Here is a 16744-nt window from a genome sequence, read left to right on the forward strand (position 1 = left end):
CCGACGATCAATCTACTACTTCTAAAAAAATTCAACTAACTTAAGCAAATTTCAAATTACCAATAGTAACTAGAAATGGCCTAGAGCACAAATATTATTTGTAACTCTACAAATTTGAGGTGTGATTACAAATTGTGAGAGAGCTCTTTATATAGCTTCAACCTAAAGTTCAATAAATGTTTCCCACCAATGTGGGACATAAACCAACAACAGTGTCCACATGGGTCGACATGGAAAATGGGAACATTAGTTAGGAATGACCCTACATAATTTATCCATGGTGCCAACATTGATCTCTTGTAAAAATATATATATAATAACAATTATAAAATAGAGACCAACAACGATCCAATGAATGCAATAAACTAGGGAAGATAGAGTATTAGGATCCTCGTTATCTTCTCAAATTACTGTCCAACAGTTAGTTAAACAAGGATAACTCTAGAATTCATGAAAAATGATGTAAGAGAATCCCTTACAAAATGTAGAGAATTAACATGTAAAGAATGTTAATTTAACTGGAAATGCCATAGTAATTTTTGTCAATAACTTCATTGTTGGTCCTCTATTAATTTAAGCTAGCATTGGAGGGTGTTTTAGAGCACTGCTACAATAGCCTCACTTTCCTATTGCAAAAACTCAATCATCCAATAATTAAAATCATTCAATATCAAAGAAAGACATTTAGTTTGAAGGAATAACTTTTGGCATGTTAAATCAAAATCTAGGGTAACATGAGAACCTAATAATTTTTCCATAGGCACTTAAATTATAAAATATATCTTAACATTTTTCTTATTTAATAGTACAACCACTGCTTTACATACCAAAAGAAATAAATTACATTTTATGATATTGTGAGTCTCATGTAATGCGCGCGTTTCATGTGTCAGATATAAATTTATAAAATTTTATATCAATAATTCATATTATACTTATCTTAATTAATTGAATCTAACTGACCTCCGAGATTGACATTAGTGATCTTTTTCGAGAATTGTTTCTATCCTCATATAGGAGCGACTCTTCACAATATGGGTTATAAGCGATTGATTTAATTAAGGTCTTTTAATATTTTATGTAATTTTTTTATTATTTAAAGGTACATCAAATAATTTTAACTATTAATATTATTATATTAAAAAAAACAAATTGAGGACTCTAAAATTTTTCAAGCACTAGCCTTAATGAAGAGCCGGCCTTTCCTCGTAGTTATGTAACGGTGGTCTAGCATTTTCCTATTTTGAATTGTATTAGGTGTTAGGGGTCTCACGCTCAACTCGCCTGCCAGCTCAATGGGTCCACGAGGAACACCAGTTTTAATTTGCGGTTTGGTTGGTGTATCAACCACCTAAATTCGCTCGCTCCTATATTATAGAATTTAGCAATTTTCTTCACTGCTTAAAAATAAAAAGAAAATTCCAACGATAAATTTTTTTTTTGTTAATTCCACGAGGTGAGAGAATCAAAGAGCCTTCCTCATTCCCAATTAAATCCAGGAAGTCATAAATTTTCGAATCCCTACATTCCCGCCCTTGATATTTTTTTTTTTAAAGTTAGAATTTCATTGGCGCTATGATCTTTCCGGTTATTGTTCGCAAACCCTAATCATGAGAATCAAGTATCAGACTTGAAATTTGAATTTAGGTTTGTGCAAATTTCTGCAACATTCAGTGAATTCTGGATTGTGCTTTGTTAGAACTAACGCAACTTCAAATCCAAGCTTTCTGTCTCTGATGATGACATAAGCTTCCAAAGTTGCGCACGTTCTCCTTTCTATATTACGCAAAGAGACATTCGCCATTGTCGGTTGCTGGTTATTGAACGCCAATTCTGTTGGTTTAGTCTTCAAATCCTGCCAAAATCGCCGCTCTCCGCACCACCGTTCGTAATCTCTAGATCTGAAACTTCTTAGCAGTGCAGATTTATGTATCCACTTGGTTTTACAAGACACTTTTGATTATATGCGACAGCAAAGCGAAAATCGGTGATAAATTGGCTGCTCTGTTTTCGAATCCAGATCTCTAAGGATACGGCTGCTTTTGATTAATTGCCGCGGCCAGTGGAAAAAGCAGGACGAGACGGGAAATAAGACTATTATTGCGAACAAAAAGCAAGGAAGAGACGAGCATGATGGAGCTTTATGGAGCACTTTAGATCTCGTGCGTTCACTGCATTAATGGCGGAAACTAATGGCTTCCTTATTGGTGATCCAATCCAACCCCTGCCACAAGTTCTATTCCGGCTACGATATTTGTTATTGAATTAATGTTGATGTAGTTGGATTTAACGCAATCTCTGAAGCTGCATTGAATTCTTCATTTGCAGTTTTAGATCCTCTCGATTAATAATGTTCGTTTTATCTCGTGGAGCTTCATAAAAAAAAACGGTCGTTATCTTCGATTGCACATCGGTTTGGAATCGGAAGGCGAAGCAAAACGACAAAGCGGGCGGTTCGAAGTAGGCACAAGAAGGACAAAGCTGATCGGGCACTGGCTGGAATGGAAAAGCTAATTCAAAACGATAGTTACCAAAGAGGTTAAACATTTAATGGTGGGGATCGTTAGAGGCCGGTAGTGCTTAACATCCGTTTGGTAAGACTGCATGTTCAGCTGAATCAGCTCTCATGGCTTTCTCCATCAAACCACGTTCTCCTGCCTCTTCATGATCAGTTCTAATTCCATCATCACTCACGATTTTCTGGAGATAAGGGCTGGTGAGTCTTTCAGCTTATAATTAATGAATTACATTTCTCTCTCTCTATCTTTTTTTTTTTTTTTGATTACGCACCGAATTTTTACTTGTCCGTTTTACTGTCCATGTGACTAATTTTGCACCCCTTCAAGCCTCATAGGTGACTTGATTGTGCAAGCTTTTTGCTTAAAAATGAGTATATTTTTTTCTACAACTGCAATTATTAATTATTATTGGTGTAATAAAAATGGATGGGTTCTACAACTTTTTCAGTTTTTTGTTTGATTATTATTATGCGTTGTTCTTCCCCTCACCTAGTACTAATATGCCGCCAAACCCATCTTGGATTCATAGCTACTTTCCTTTTTCTCACTGCCTCATATTCCTACTTAGTGTGTTCTCATTCGAGAGAGAGGGGGAAGGCGTGGGTTCAATGTTCCTTTCGATACGCCTTTAATTACGTGGGATGTTGTGGGTCGGTTTGTTTTGTTAAACAGTGGTTGAATCACGTGTTTTCGCCTTTTGGTTGCCACTTGCCATCACTTAACACTTATTTTTCGTAGATTTTTCCCTTTTAAATTCAACTTTCTATCCTCTGCGCACTGTGAAGAAGACCTCTAGTCCTCAGAGGGGGGGAAAAAGTAGAAAAGAATGAAAATTTTCCCTGTAGTTTTTGTCTACTTTCTCCGTTTTTCTTAATGGATTACTTGTTTCAAGGGCTTGATGTTGAACATTTCGTCTTGGGTCTTGCGCTCAGTTGCGGGGAACAGTAAGGTACGCATGAGATTCTTTCCCTTCTCATCAACCGGGGAAAAAAGAAACCAAACTTAAAAGAAGAAGAAGGAAAAAGAAGAAGAAGAAGAAGATTTGCGGAAACAAATGTGCGAGGCTCATTCATTTCAGTAGTTCCGGGGTTTTTGAGCTTCAACCCCTATTTGATTAACATTCTATATGCATTGGTTTTTGTTCGTGTTATAATTTTTACCTTCAATTCTACCCATTCATCTCAGTGTGGTTCTGGGGGTTTTGAGCTTCGATTCCTTTCGGGGACTCGCATTTTACTTCGTTTTTATTTTCTGGTTCTTGTATTTATTTTCATTTCATTTTATTTTTTTCGATTTTGCTTTTAGTTTTACATTATTATTCCTCATTTTTTCACAAATGCAGTCTTTAGAATCTTGTCACGTGGAAGCTAATTCAAGGTATAATGTGATGTGGTCTTACAGAGAAAAAGGGTGAAAGTTTGTTTCCTTAAAAAATAAAATAAAATAAAATGTTAAACTCATATTTTTTGAACCTTCAAAAATTCATTCAAGTTTATTTTAATGCAGATCTGTAAGATACTGTGTTCACCGGTAGAAACAGAGTGAACATCAACGCCTGATAGACATGAGTACTGTGTATGGGAAGTGCTGGAGCTCTTCAAAGGTTTGTCCTTTCACCTCTCTAACGCCATTTGAGGTTTTCGCTACTTCGTTGGAAATGTATTTCGCTTGATTTTTTTCCCCATCGTTTCATTTCTTTAAACCGAGTTACGTGATTGCATCTCAGGAGTCTTGGAGGACCACTCTGCTCCTGGCTTACCAAAGCCTTGGTGTGGTGTATGGGGACTTGAGCATTTCCCCCATATATGTTTACAAGAGCACATTTGCAGAAGACATTAAACATTCAGAAACAAACGAAGAGATTTATGGTGTTCTTTCTTTTGTCTTCTGGACTCTCACTTTAGTTCCTCTATTCAAGTATGTCTTTGTTGTCCTTCGAGCTGATGACAATGGAGAGGGTAAGTTAAGTACCATAATATTTGACCCATATTTCAATCCTTTTTCAGTAATTAGTTTGAACACTCGTATGCATGCTTCCGCAGGTGGTACATTTGCCCTGTATTCTCTGATATGCAGGCATGCAAAAGTAAGCCTTCTCCCCAATAGGCAGGTGGCCGATGAAAAACTCTCTACATATAAATTTGAGAACCCACCGGAGAAGAAAAACAGCTCAGGGATGAAAATGGTGCTGGAAAAGTACAAGGTCTTGCACACTGCTTTGTTAATATTGGTTCTTCTTGGTACTTGTATGGTAATCGGAGATGGCCTTCTAACTCCTGCTATTTCAGGTAAACATCGTTGGAGTTGAACAAGTTTTTAACTCTTTCTATGTGGCACGTGACTAACAAATTGCTGCCACTTTGTGCAGTTTTTTCTGCTGTATCTGGCCTTGAGTTAAGCATGTCTAAAGAATTCCACCAGTGTAAGCATCTCAATGTATAGTAAAGGTGTCTTTCTATAGTTTAGTTTTAATCTACCGTCTTCAATCATCCTGAAGCTTGTTGGTTGTCATACAAAGATGAAAATCCTGAAAGAAAAATTCAAACTTTTTGAGTGTGAAAACATGATGTGCAATAATTCTGGCTTTCATTGTTTCATAAGCTCCATTTATAAATCTGCTGTAAGGCCCAATTTTGTTTGCACTTAAAGCCTCTAAAATGTCTAATATTCAATGAACTAGTATTGTTTGGTAAACCTCTTAATTGGTGCCACGGCTCCATTGGCTCTTCTGACTCTACTAGAAATCTTCTTTTTGTTGATTCAATAAGAGGCTTCTTTATAGGCAGTGTTGGACTTTTTGTTCCTACAAAATGTAAATTTCACAATACTCCATGATACACTCCTTATTTCCCAAATCTAATCTTATATGCATATTCAGTGGTTAGTTACCAGAGTAAAGATTCAGCATTGACAAGTTCTTAGAACTTTTTTTTTTTTTTAAGAACTATTGTTTCTTCCATATGTGTATTCATTTGTCAGGTATCTTATTGAATAAACTTATGCACCAATTTGATGAAAAAATATACATATTGTAGACTCTTTAGTCATTGAGCATGTGGGCTGCAGAGGGGGTTTGTGCATGCATGGTTATTGAATCAGTTAGTTAAAGGGCTATACTTGCTCATTCTCACCTAGTTAGCAAAAAAAAGCTATTTGGAATCCACTGCAACAACCATCCACATTTCTGTTAACTTGTGGCTTGAATTTGAAATGGTTCTCTTGTTGTTTCCTTGGTGCGTTGCTGTTTATTGTAGGGGATATTGGAAACTGCTTCATAGGTGAGACAATAAAGGTTTCTTATTTTTGTGTGGAATACAGCTTTTTGTTGTTGAAGTAGAATGATTGGGCAAGATGCTTGTCCTTTATTAGTCAAATGTTCGAGAAGAATTTAATGTGTTAATATGTTATTAAATTCAAAATATTATGTGGTACCGCAAATTTAGGGAAAATAACTAATTTCTACAAACAAATATTGCCTTGAGCAAGCAGATTTTTTGTTTTTGGCCTTTTTGGAACAGTACTTTTGTACTTTGTTGTTGGACTTATTTAAATCTTCATTGAATTTTTTTCTTTATTATTAAAAGTTTAAATATACATATAGAATTCCCTACATATTTGCATATCCTTATTTGTAGTGCGGTTGTGTTATCATGAGGAAAATGTTTTAGGTTTAGATATGGGGCTGATACCCACATTTAGAATTAATTTAGCAATTTCATTTGAAAGCTTATGTTGGAGACCAGCTTAGAGAGGTGACTGTAACTTTTTTAGCAAAAATTACTCTCAGCGTCATTAAGTTTTCTCTCAATCTTATGGACTTCACCTCATCTTTGGTATGATACTGACCTCCTTTAGTTTTGTTGATCACTTGATTCTATGTTTTGTCAATTGACAAAATTGATAACATCACCATTATTTTAATTTAGAAGGATGATATTGTCCCAGCTTAACTTGTCAAATAAAATGACGGTAATGAGCCTCATTTCCTAATTGTCAAGTAGTTACCTTTATTATGGCAATATTTATTAGTTGAAAAGTTGAGTAAAAACTAAAGTCCTTCTGAATTTAATATTTGATGATATCTTCACTTTTTTATCAATATGCTTGAAGTTTCTTTCTTTTCTCTTCTTCTTCTTCTTCCCCTTTTTTTTTTGGGAGGGGGGGGGGGGACATTTGTTGGTGCTGGGGCTTGTATTTGACAGAAAAAGAATCTTCAGAGAGTTATTTGATGTATCAATAATGTTAGGGTAGGTCCTATTAATTTTCTAAAGGTTGGGGGAAGTAAGTGTAAATTTCCTATATACTTTACATGAATTTAATTCTGCAATCCCCCTTTTTTGGCTAATCATAAGTTGTTTCCTAATTTTCAGATGCCGTGGTTCCCATCGCTTGCTTTATAATATTGTGTCTGTTTGCCTTGCAACATTATGGCACACATCGGGTTGGATTCATTTTTGCGCCGATTGTGTTGACTTGGCTGCTATGCATTAGTGCCCTTGGCTTATACAATATAGTCCGCTGGAATCCACACGTGTACGAAGCCCTTTCCCCTTACTACATGTACAAATTCTTAAGGAAGACAAGGAAAGCTGGGTGGATGTCTCTGGGTGGAATTTTATTGTGCATAACAGGTAAAATAAAGAAATACATAGATATGACAAGTTATTATTCCTGTGCACTGAGTGGTATTTTGTGACTGTATAAGCAATACTGGCATTGAACATAGATGCAAGTATTTTGACAAGAGGGCTCCAGAATCAGAAATGATATGTTGCTATTATTTTGTACTTCTTATATGCAATAGTCCGTGAAGGTCAGCATGATGTAAAAGTCATGATTGTCATTTTGTAAGGTAATATGTAAACAACTTTCAGGCATTGTTTATGTTCGGCCTGGTTGTTTGTGTTTGTTTTGAAAATTTTATGGAACATAAAGCAGGTAATATCTATGGAAGGATGCTGCTTAATAACTCGTTAGTTTCAAGAATTTAATAAAAAAAATTACAAGTTTTGGCTAAGGTTGAATGGTCTGTTCCAGGAAAATCAAATGCTTCCAGTAATTTAGGACTAAAGTATACGTGGTATCACGTGAATTAACATGAAACTGATGGTTGGAACTTTATGCTCTTGGTCCCATTTAGTATGGTGTCCATCTGGTTACCAAATTTATCATCTTTGGATAAAGAATAGGCCTAACATGTCATAATCATCCAATGTGGACTTTAGATGAAACAAATGTCAAATGAACTTATCGTTTGAAAGTTCTCTTGTTTTTATATACTCTGAGCTTCGGAGCCATTTTTCTTCAGGCTCAGAGGCAATGTTTGCTGATCTTGGACACTTCTCATACACTGCAATTCAGGTATGTCTAACCAGAACTTTTGACTTTACCTTTTAAACGTTTGTGTGCTAGCAATGTCTTGTCTACTGCATAAAATGTCCTACATATCCCCATAAAGAAAGTGTTCTCACTTATGTCCTGCTGCAGATTGCATTCACGTCTCTGGTGTATCCAGCCCTTATATTGGCATATATGGGTCAAGCAGCTTACTTGTCAAAACATCACAACACCATTTATGAAATCAGCTTTTATGTCTCAGTTCCAGGTGTGTATGTTCATAGTATATACGTTCTAGAGACCATAATGTTGTCGTGTGTGTGTGTGTGAGAGAGAAAGAGAGAGATAGGCTTGAAGAAATTTAGCTAATTAGTTTTGCTTTTTAGAGTATTCAGAATTTAAATTGAAGCCCTTAATATAATGTTATATTTTGACCTACTGGTTCTAAAACCCCATACTCCCCAAACTTTGATTAGTTTAATTTTTAGATCTGAAATCAAGCTTCATTAGTTGGAAAGTGAGCTAGGGACGCAGAATTGGTTGCTAAGCTGCAACAGAATAAATAGGATCCCAAATATCTACCTAATCATTTAATTTATTTGGCCCTCCTTGGTTGAATAACATTTATCACATCATCAAAAACAGCATGAAAGGTATCATGGATTAATATTTTTGTTCAGATGCTGAGCTTTTAGCAAGAGCAGTGAAACATTGCAGCAATCATTCTGCATTCCCCTCATCACTGTATCTTTCTTTTTCTTCAAAAAATGAAGTTAAACTAGTTTATATCAATAAAGACATTATAAAATCTGCTAACCTGCCACTGGATTTGTTAGATTACTACTTTACCTAAAGGCTTAAGCTATTAGGTTGTGGGCCAGTAATGTATGTCAAGCTTCAACACAATCCTGCATGTGCAACCCAACAACACATGGAAAGATAAACACATTATAAATAACACCCGTGATAGAGAATATATTAATTATTTTAAACTTTTTTTTTTTTTAAAGGAGGGCGGCACCTCCATTTATTTATTGATATACCCTCATTTTTGGCGGAGAAATACCGTGGTTACAAGACAAGCATTGAGAGATTACATATAGGAAAAATTAAAGGTCTCCCAAAAACAACACCAACATCGAACCAAAAACAGAACTACAAATCCAAACAAATCTAAACAAGAACCTATTAACTAATAAAATACCCCACGCATCAACCCAAACAAAAGAAAAAAAACAAATTTATACCAATGTCAAAAGGAAACCAACTAAACATACCTCATATAAGCCGTACCCATCTTATCCAGTTTATACAAACCATTGATAACTCTAGGAAGTTGACTATTATTTGTAAACAAACTATTCCTCCCCATAGCACCTTGTCAAGTCAAAGTATCTGCCACTTTATTCCCTTCTCTATACAAATAATTTATAGAAAAGTCTACTCCCTCCAATAAACCAATAAGCTGCTCCCAAAAATCCCACAAATACCACAAGGAGCACTTACTGGATCTTATCCAATTTACTATAATATTCGAATCACATTCAATATCAATACTAGTATGACCCAAATGTTTGCAAATCTTTATTCCTTCCATCATTGCTCTCAATTCAACTTCATTATTTGAACAAGAACTAAAATATTTTGAAAAACCAAAGATAAAAGAACTTGTGCAGTATCTAAGGATGCCACCACCACCCGCCGGCCTTGAGTTCCCTAAGTTGTTCCCATCCAAATTTAGTTTTAACCTTCCTTGCCTTGGTTTTAGCCATCTCACACCTTGCATAGTTTTATTCCTTTTATTCACAATTTGCACTTCCAAATTCTGCAATATCCGAACATCAGCATCCTTTAACTGAGTCATTTCTGTCATGCTCTTACTCAAAACTCTCACCCAATACTTAATTGACAGCCACACATCTGTACTACTCTCCAATTTCCCCTCCATTCTAACCACACATCTCTTTCTCCACAACCTCCAAACTGCTAAATAAGGAAGCAAACCCATCAATGTTCCCAATTGAGAGTATCGAGAAGCCCTATTAAACTACATTTGGACTCTTTCTTTCCAGCTTTATTGCCTAAGGAAAGGTATACCTACCTCCACCGAAACCTTCCTCCATACATCAGCTTAAACGCGGGCAATAAGACTAGAACCCAGAACCTCCTGGTAACCTAAAAGCTTAAGTTATTAGGTTGTGGGCCAACAATGTATATCAAGTTTTAACAAGATAAAAATATATTGAGAAAGGCATTAGTAAAACAATCATCGAATGCAAGCTCTAAGTTGATGTTTATTGAGCTTATGCTGATTTAGAATTTGAAAACAACGTGCTAACTATCTTGGTTAAATCTGGTTAATGTTTTGGCCTTGGGTTGCCATTGAATTACTTTAATCATGTGTTACCATTTTGCCCTGGTTATGTCCAGGGGTATTGCAAGGAATGAGTTGCTGTAACTTTATTAACTCAATCATCTCTCATGTTATCTTCTGATTCTGGGAAAAAAAATGATGATGGCTTAAATTTTTCGTTTACAGTAAGTGTTAGGTGGCCAGTCATTATAATAGCAATCCTTGCTTCTGTTGTGGGAAGCCAAGCGATCATCAGTGGAACATTCTCTATCATCAACCAGAGCCAATCACTTGGCTGCTTCCCAAGAGTCAAGGTTGTTCATACCTCTGACAAGATACATGGACAGATCTACATCCCGGAGATCAACTGGATGCTCATGATCCTTTGCATGGCTGTGACCATTGGGTTTAGGGACACAAAACACATTGGGAATGCATCAGGTAAATTATCCCTTCATATATTCTTACTGGGATTATTAATTTCTAAATCACCTTTCAAGTTATTGATTCAACTTCTAGATTTCTACTAAACTAAAAAGGATCTATGAACCTTTATTTCTTCTGAGGGTGCAGTTAGCACATGGCTAACTTCTTTTCCTCGGCTGTCAAAATTTTAAAGTAAATGCATTAACCTTCTGTAAAGAGCACCATTCAACTTGCATTTGCTTAGCAAACACAAAACTGATACACAAGTTTGAATGGAGTTTGGATTAAAAGAAAGATACAATTTTGTTTAAGGAACTTATTTGCTATGATCTTATTGTTGTCTGTGACAGGGTTGGCAGTGATGGCAGTAATGATAGTAACAACATCGCTTACTGCCTTGGTCATAGTCCTGTGTTGGCACAAACCCCCCATTGTTGCTCTTATCTTCCTACTTTTCTTTGGCTCCATTGAACTACTCTATTTTTCTGCTTCCCTTACCAAGTTTCGCGAGGGGGCTTGGCTTCCCATCCTTCTAGCCCTCATCCTTATGACAGTCATGTTTGTTTGGCACTATGCCACTAATAAGAAGTATGAGTTTGACCTCCACAACAAGGTCTCATTGGAATGGCTTTTAGCTTTGGGTCCAAGCTTGGGAATTGCTCGTGTCCCTGGAATTGGAATAGTGTTCTCTGATCTCATCTCTGGTATTCCCGCAAACTTCTCCCGCTTCGTTACCAATCTTCCGGCCTTCCACCGTGTCCTTGTGTTTGTGTGTGTGAAATCTGTACCCGTCCCTCATGTGCCACCGGCTGAGCGCTATCTTGTGGGCCGTGTGGGCCCTGCAGCTCATCGATCCTACAGGTGTATTGTCCGTTATGGGTACCGTGATGTCCACCAGGACATTGACTCGTTCGAATCAGAACTTGTTGATAGACTGGCTGACTTTATCCGGTATGATTGGTCTCGCACAAAGGGAACTGCTTCATGTTTTGATGATGATGGGTCCCGATCCGGTGAATCATCATCGAGTGAATGTAGATTGACAGTGATTGGTATGGTGGCATTCTCTGGCACTCCAGCTTATGAGGAGAGTTTGCAGCCTGCTAGTGTATCCGTAGGGTTTTTGACAGCTGAAAGCGTGACGGATGTTATAGAGATGGATCCTGTTGGCGGTGTTGAAAGAAGGGTAAGATTTGCTGTTGAGGATGACTTTGAAATGAGCACCCGATCTGAAATGGAAATGCAATTGCGAGAAGAGCTGGAAGAACTGTGTGCAGCTCAACAGGCTGGGACTGCATTCATACTTGGGCACTCCCATGTTCGAGCAAAACAGGGATCATCTGTCTTGAAGAGGTTGGCAATCAATTTTGGGTACAATTTCCTGAGGAGGAATTGCCGGGGACCAGATGTGGCTCTTAAGGTGCCACCAGTATCCCTCCTTGAGGTTGGCATGGTTTATGTTGTGTGAGCTGTGCACAATACTAGTTTTGTCTGGCTCGAGTTATTTGAGAGGGAACTTGTAAGGGAAGAGAACTGAGCAAGGAACGAACTGTGCACATTTGCTGAGGACCAGGTTTGTGCTATATAAGGGGAAAAATGGCTTTTCCTCGGAAAGGATGCATTTCCATCATATGCATAAAGATTAATAGTCATATGCACTTAAAAGTATCAGTAGCATGTAAAATCTTTCTTCTGTGTGTAATGTGCCTGAATTTTTCAGGCTAATGGTCAAATGCATTTTCAGCATCAGCTACATGTAAAAAAATCTCCTTTTTCTGTGTAATGTCTGAAAAATTTTCAATTTTCTGTGACGCGCTTAGTAGGCCGAACCCATTTGCACTTGAAGTTGATGATAATTTGGACCTAGTAACTAATGCATAGCTTCTTTTAAAGCCATCTAAATCCCACCTACACCATCTGGTCCGCCAGACCTATGACTCATTCCTGATGATGATTTGCTCCAAATTAAATGTTTTTTTCTTTGGTGAAAAATGATGGCACAGGGGCCATTTTGGCTTTCAGTCAATTTCCTAAAATGCAATTATTATCTCTGCCTCCTGAAATGCAATTACCTTTTTTCTACATAGGGAAAAAATCATTTTCTTTCAAATCCAAATATGATTTTAAAGTGTAAATTTGATGGGTCTCTTGACTTTTTATATTGTGTAGTGCTGGGATTAGCTTTACTGAACAAAAGTTAGTAGTTGAGATGTCTCCTACCAAGGGCACACGGGTTTGGTTTATCTTCTTGTTTTCTGCAAGTGGATTGGCAAGGGTATGAATTTGTTGGGTAACTTGGGTTGCATGGAAAATTTTGAGACGGACTGGGTTTCAAATAATAATAATAATAATAATAACTGATATTTCTCCTAAGAACATTCGTGCTAATGGTTTACAGTTTAAACTTTAAATCTAAGGAAGAGCTGAGAAAGGGTCCTGAACCCTGAAACAAAAACAAAAAGGAGCATTATTATTATTTAAAAAAAAAAAAAAATGAACCATGCATGGTGGTGCCCCTGCAGCCATTAAATTTTAATATTCAAGGACCACAAAGCAGGATATTTATTCTCATGTCTCTGAACTCAAAAGGCCTATGCTAATCAAGTGGCCCTCTAATCTCCATCTCCAATCTCAAAATTCACTAGTATAGAGAGTCGGGCAAAGGGCCACGTCGTCTCCCATCAGCCACCAGCTTCTCCCGTAGGACTACTGAGGAGTAACAGCCACGCTATATATTAATAATATATATTGCCATGTTGCTTGACCTGACACGTGGCAGGAACCCATCGGTTCAATTGGGAAGAGGCACACTAACCCCACATATATGCCACAGCATAGGTCGTATTGATGTGGTGAAGCATACTGCCGCTGCAGTGGTAAGGCACCATCTGCGCTCGAAAAATTAAAACTGAAAGATGGGAGGGATGAGGGTTCTCCCTAGCTTATCACTACCCTCCCATTCCCATCAGGGTATCCCTCCAAGTTTAGGGGTAGGGGCAGCCCTGCAGAACCTCCCCAAACAGAGGAGCTCCGGTAGTAAATTTATGAGAGGGGCGGTGGTGGCGGTTTCAGCTAAATCAGCTGGGAAAGAGATGGAGGAAGGAGAGAATAATAACGATAGTAAGGAAGGAAAGAAGCAGTCTCTGGTTGGGAGTGTGATGGATGCTCTGGATTTCTCCCAGGTTAGGTCCGCGGAGGATGCCGTCCTCCTGGATGAAGCTAGGCAAGCCACCAGGTCTGGTAGCCAGATGAACAGGCAGCAGGTACCTACCTTTTTTATTAATTAATCAATTTCAACACTCCGTTAATTATCTATCACTAGCTAGAGTATGTAGAGGCAGTGGTGAATCTGGAAAATACAATTAAAAGGACCAAAGTTTATGCATAAAAAAATTCTTTAATGATTATATATTATGTCTTCCATATTATTTTATTTTCTTTCTCATTTTCTTGGTTTAATTGAGGATTTAAAGATTTTCCATGAAGTCATTTACTTTTCTGTTTTAATATGCACAATGCTTCTCTTAGGTAAATTTTGCGCTTTGACTTTTTTTCCTCCGTGATGCCGAATAGATAAAATGGCAACAATCAATTTTTGATACTCAAATTACCTTTTCAATGTTGAAAATTTTTTTTTTAAATAATTAACCGATGTAATTTTTTTTATCATAATACTTGTAAAGTAACTTGTTTAGTGCAAGAAACATGGGAAAAATCCATAAAGACAACATTATCAGAGACAAAAAAAATATATATGTGAGGAGCTTAATGGGGGCAGTCGCCCTGTGTGGAGCTTTGAATTTAAGTTTCAAACATAACTTTATATTTCATGTTGACAAATTTATACAAATTCAATTTTAAAGCTTCAACTCTAAACTTCATGCATGTGATTGTGTTGCTCTACCAAAGTGATTCAATAGAGAATCATTTATAAGATGTCAGTCAACTATTGTAAGGGGGATATAAATCGCCTAAAAGACTGGAATTACTTGTCACCCAAATTAACAATAAATAGTCACTCAAACAATATAGCCCACACAGTCATCCAACGACAATGATCGCCCATGTCATTAAACGAAGTTCACTTAATACCAAGCGACAAGATGGATAAGCATTAAACAAACACGTTAACTATAATAAATTAGACCTTTACTTTTATGAAATAGTCTCAATTTATGATTAGATTTTAAATGTTTTATAAACGTCATACGTTATTAGAATTTATTATATTAAATTTGTGCTTACAATTTTAAAATTAATGTAAGTTTGATCTAAGAAGGACATAAATATGTGTAATGGTTATTGTAAGGGTCTCTAACTCAATTCAACAAATAATATACAATAGTCCAACGTTAAACAAGTTTCGGTACCTTTTATCACTCTTATTTATTTATCTCTTTTTCTCTCACTTTTTTCCTTATTTAATCTCTTCGTTCTCTATCTTTCTTTACCTCTTTTAATCTAAGTTTTTCCACTTTTCTTTTTTCCCTCCCCTTCTACGATTTTTACAATTCCTACCATTCCTACATTTACACTTTTGATGAGAATTAACATAACGAGTCCGTTTACAACCAATTCACCATTTTACCCATCTAAATCTAAATCTATATCATTTTTTAAAAGGTACTTGATTTTTTATCAAATAATATCAATGATATTTAATTTTTTTGTATTTATTTATTGGCTGACCTTGCACTCCCTTGTCAAATATGCTATTTATTAATTTCAAATTTCATGCAGTATGCAGCTCTTCGGAGGAAAATTGGAGGGACGTATAAGGACTTCTTTAAATCCTATGTTGATGGTGAATACATTTCTTTATTCTTTAATTCCTTAAATTACACTAACTTTTTTTTTTCTAAATTCATACCTATATACATACATATATTATGTACATATGTATGTGTGTGTATGTATATATAAAATAAATTGCTTTAAAACTAGTTAATAAATTTTAACAGCATGTTTAATGCCTAATAAAGGTGAATGGAGTGAAATTAAATTTATTACTGATTTATTTTTTCATACTTTGCATCTAAATCTTTATTCTATTCCATTCTACAAACCAAACATAATAGAAAACTTATAATGAAAATTTTCTTATATTCATTGTATTTTATTTTCTTGGCAACCAAACATGCAGTGGATGGGGAGTACGTAGAAGAAGGTTGGGTTGACAAAACATGCAAAATCTGCAAGAAAGACACGAGGGGTGAAGCAAGGCAGGTGGACAAGCTTGGGAGATACGTTCATGTAGCATGTCTAGATCAGAAATCCAATTCAGCTGGGAACTTCTTCACTAGACTCTTCTCCCGATGAGATCAAGAAAAATAAGACTTTTATTTTATATAAAACATATGTCCATTGTGGATGAAATTAAAAATTGCCTTTGATCATATAGATTTAACAGTATTATTACAAATTTATGTTCATTGTAAAAATAAAGGGTTGATGGTATTTTTTAGAGTCCAATAGCATTTCCCACAAATAATTTTCACTTTGGATGAATGTTTTTGGTATAATATCTAGTTATTTTATAGTTTTAGTGGGGGCATGCATACTCATACTTTTTTTGATATGTAAATGATAAATTATATTGATCAAATGGAATATCTATAGAAAACTTCGGACATACACCGAGAGGGGGTAGGGGGAACAAGTCTCCAACACAATTACTAAGCAATACAATCAAAAGGCCAGCCAAAAGGCCACCTGCATCGAGAATAAAGGAGACCTGAGCTCCTAATCAAAGTAACACAAAAGTTACACAAAAGCCTGGGCATTTCCTATGGCACAGAGGTCAATCCAAAAAGATACATTCAAGACTCGGCATACACAGCGAACAACTCGATACAAATTCAGAACAAAATGGGAAAAGAACAGATAAACCTCAAGGAGGCCGAATGCTCTTCTTCCTTTTCTTACTCATCGTAGGTGTAGTCAAGGCTAGTGTAATCTGCCCCTACACCTTCTTCCCAAAATCGATTTGACTACTCCTAGTGCAAACATGAGCAGCCTTTCTGTGACGCCCCGATTTTCGTACAAATTTTTTTAAATCAATAATAAATAAATATTCACTCGTCAACAATAGCATCCATAAATCGGCCAC

At 36.3% G+C, this 16744-nt stretch overlaps 2 protein-coding genes across 8 annotated transcripts; both read left to right on the top strand.

Moving 5' to 3' along the window:
- The first annotated feature begins 1349 nt into the window (after positions 1–1349).
- Positions 1350–12418, top strand: LOC131165520 (potassium transporter 2). 7 transcript variants are annotated; one of them, XM_058123416.1, is made up of 11 exons: positions 1350–2207; positions 2329–2716; positions 4026–4122; positions 4246–4477; positions 4562–4807; positions 4888–4941; positions 6890–7150; positions 7828–7880; positions 8007–8124; positions 10396–10650; positions 10986–12418. In XM_058123416.1, the coding sequence occupies exons 3-11, from the start codon at positions 4084–4086 to the stop codon at positions 12101–12103; spliced, it is 2376 nt and encodes a 791-aa protein (XP_057979399.1). In that variant the 5' UTR covers positions 1350–2207; positions 2329–2716; positions 4026–4083; the 3' UTR covers positions 12104–12418. The 7 variants fall into 7 exon arrangements, with proteins under 7 accessions (XP_057979399.1, XP_057979397.1, XP_057979396.1 ...); XM_058123413.1 differs by lacking the exons at positions 1350–2207; positions 2329–2716 and adding exons at positions 2745–3575; positions 3862–3896; XM_058123412.1 differs by lacking the exons at positions 1350–2207; positions 2329–2716 and adding exons at positions 2765–3575; positions 3862–3929.
- Positions 12419–13269: 851 nt separating this feature from the next.
- On the top strand, positions 13270–16107 carry LOC131165522 (uncharacterized). The gene is made up of 3 exons (XM_058123417.1): positions 13270–13898; positions 15376–15439; positions 15779–16107. The coding sequence occupies exons 1-3, from the start codon at positions 13551–13553 to the stop codon at positions 15952–15954; spliced, it is 588 nt and encodes a 195-aa protein (XP_057979400.1). The 5' UTR covers positions 13270–13550; the 3' UTR covers positions 15955–16107.
- Positions 16108–16744: the final 637 nt, after the last annotated feature.

Source organism: Malania oleifera, chromosome 10 (assembly GCF_029873635.1).
Source record: "Malania oleifera isolate guangnan ecotype guangnan chromosome 10, ASM2987363v1, whole genome shotgun sequence".
In the NCBI taxonomy this organism is placed as follows: Eukaryota; Viridiplantae; Streptophyta; class Magnoliopsida; order Santalales; family Ximeniaceae; genus Malania; species Malania oleifera.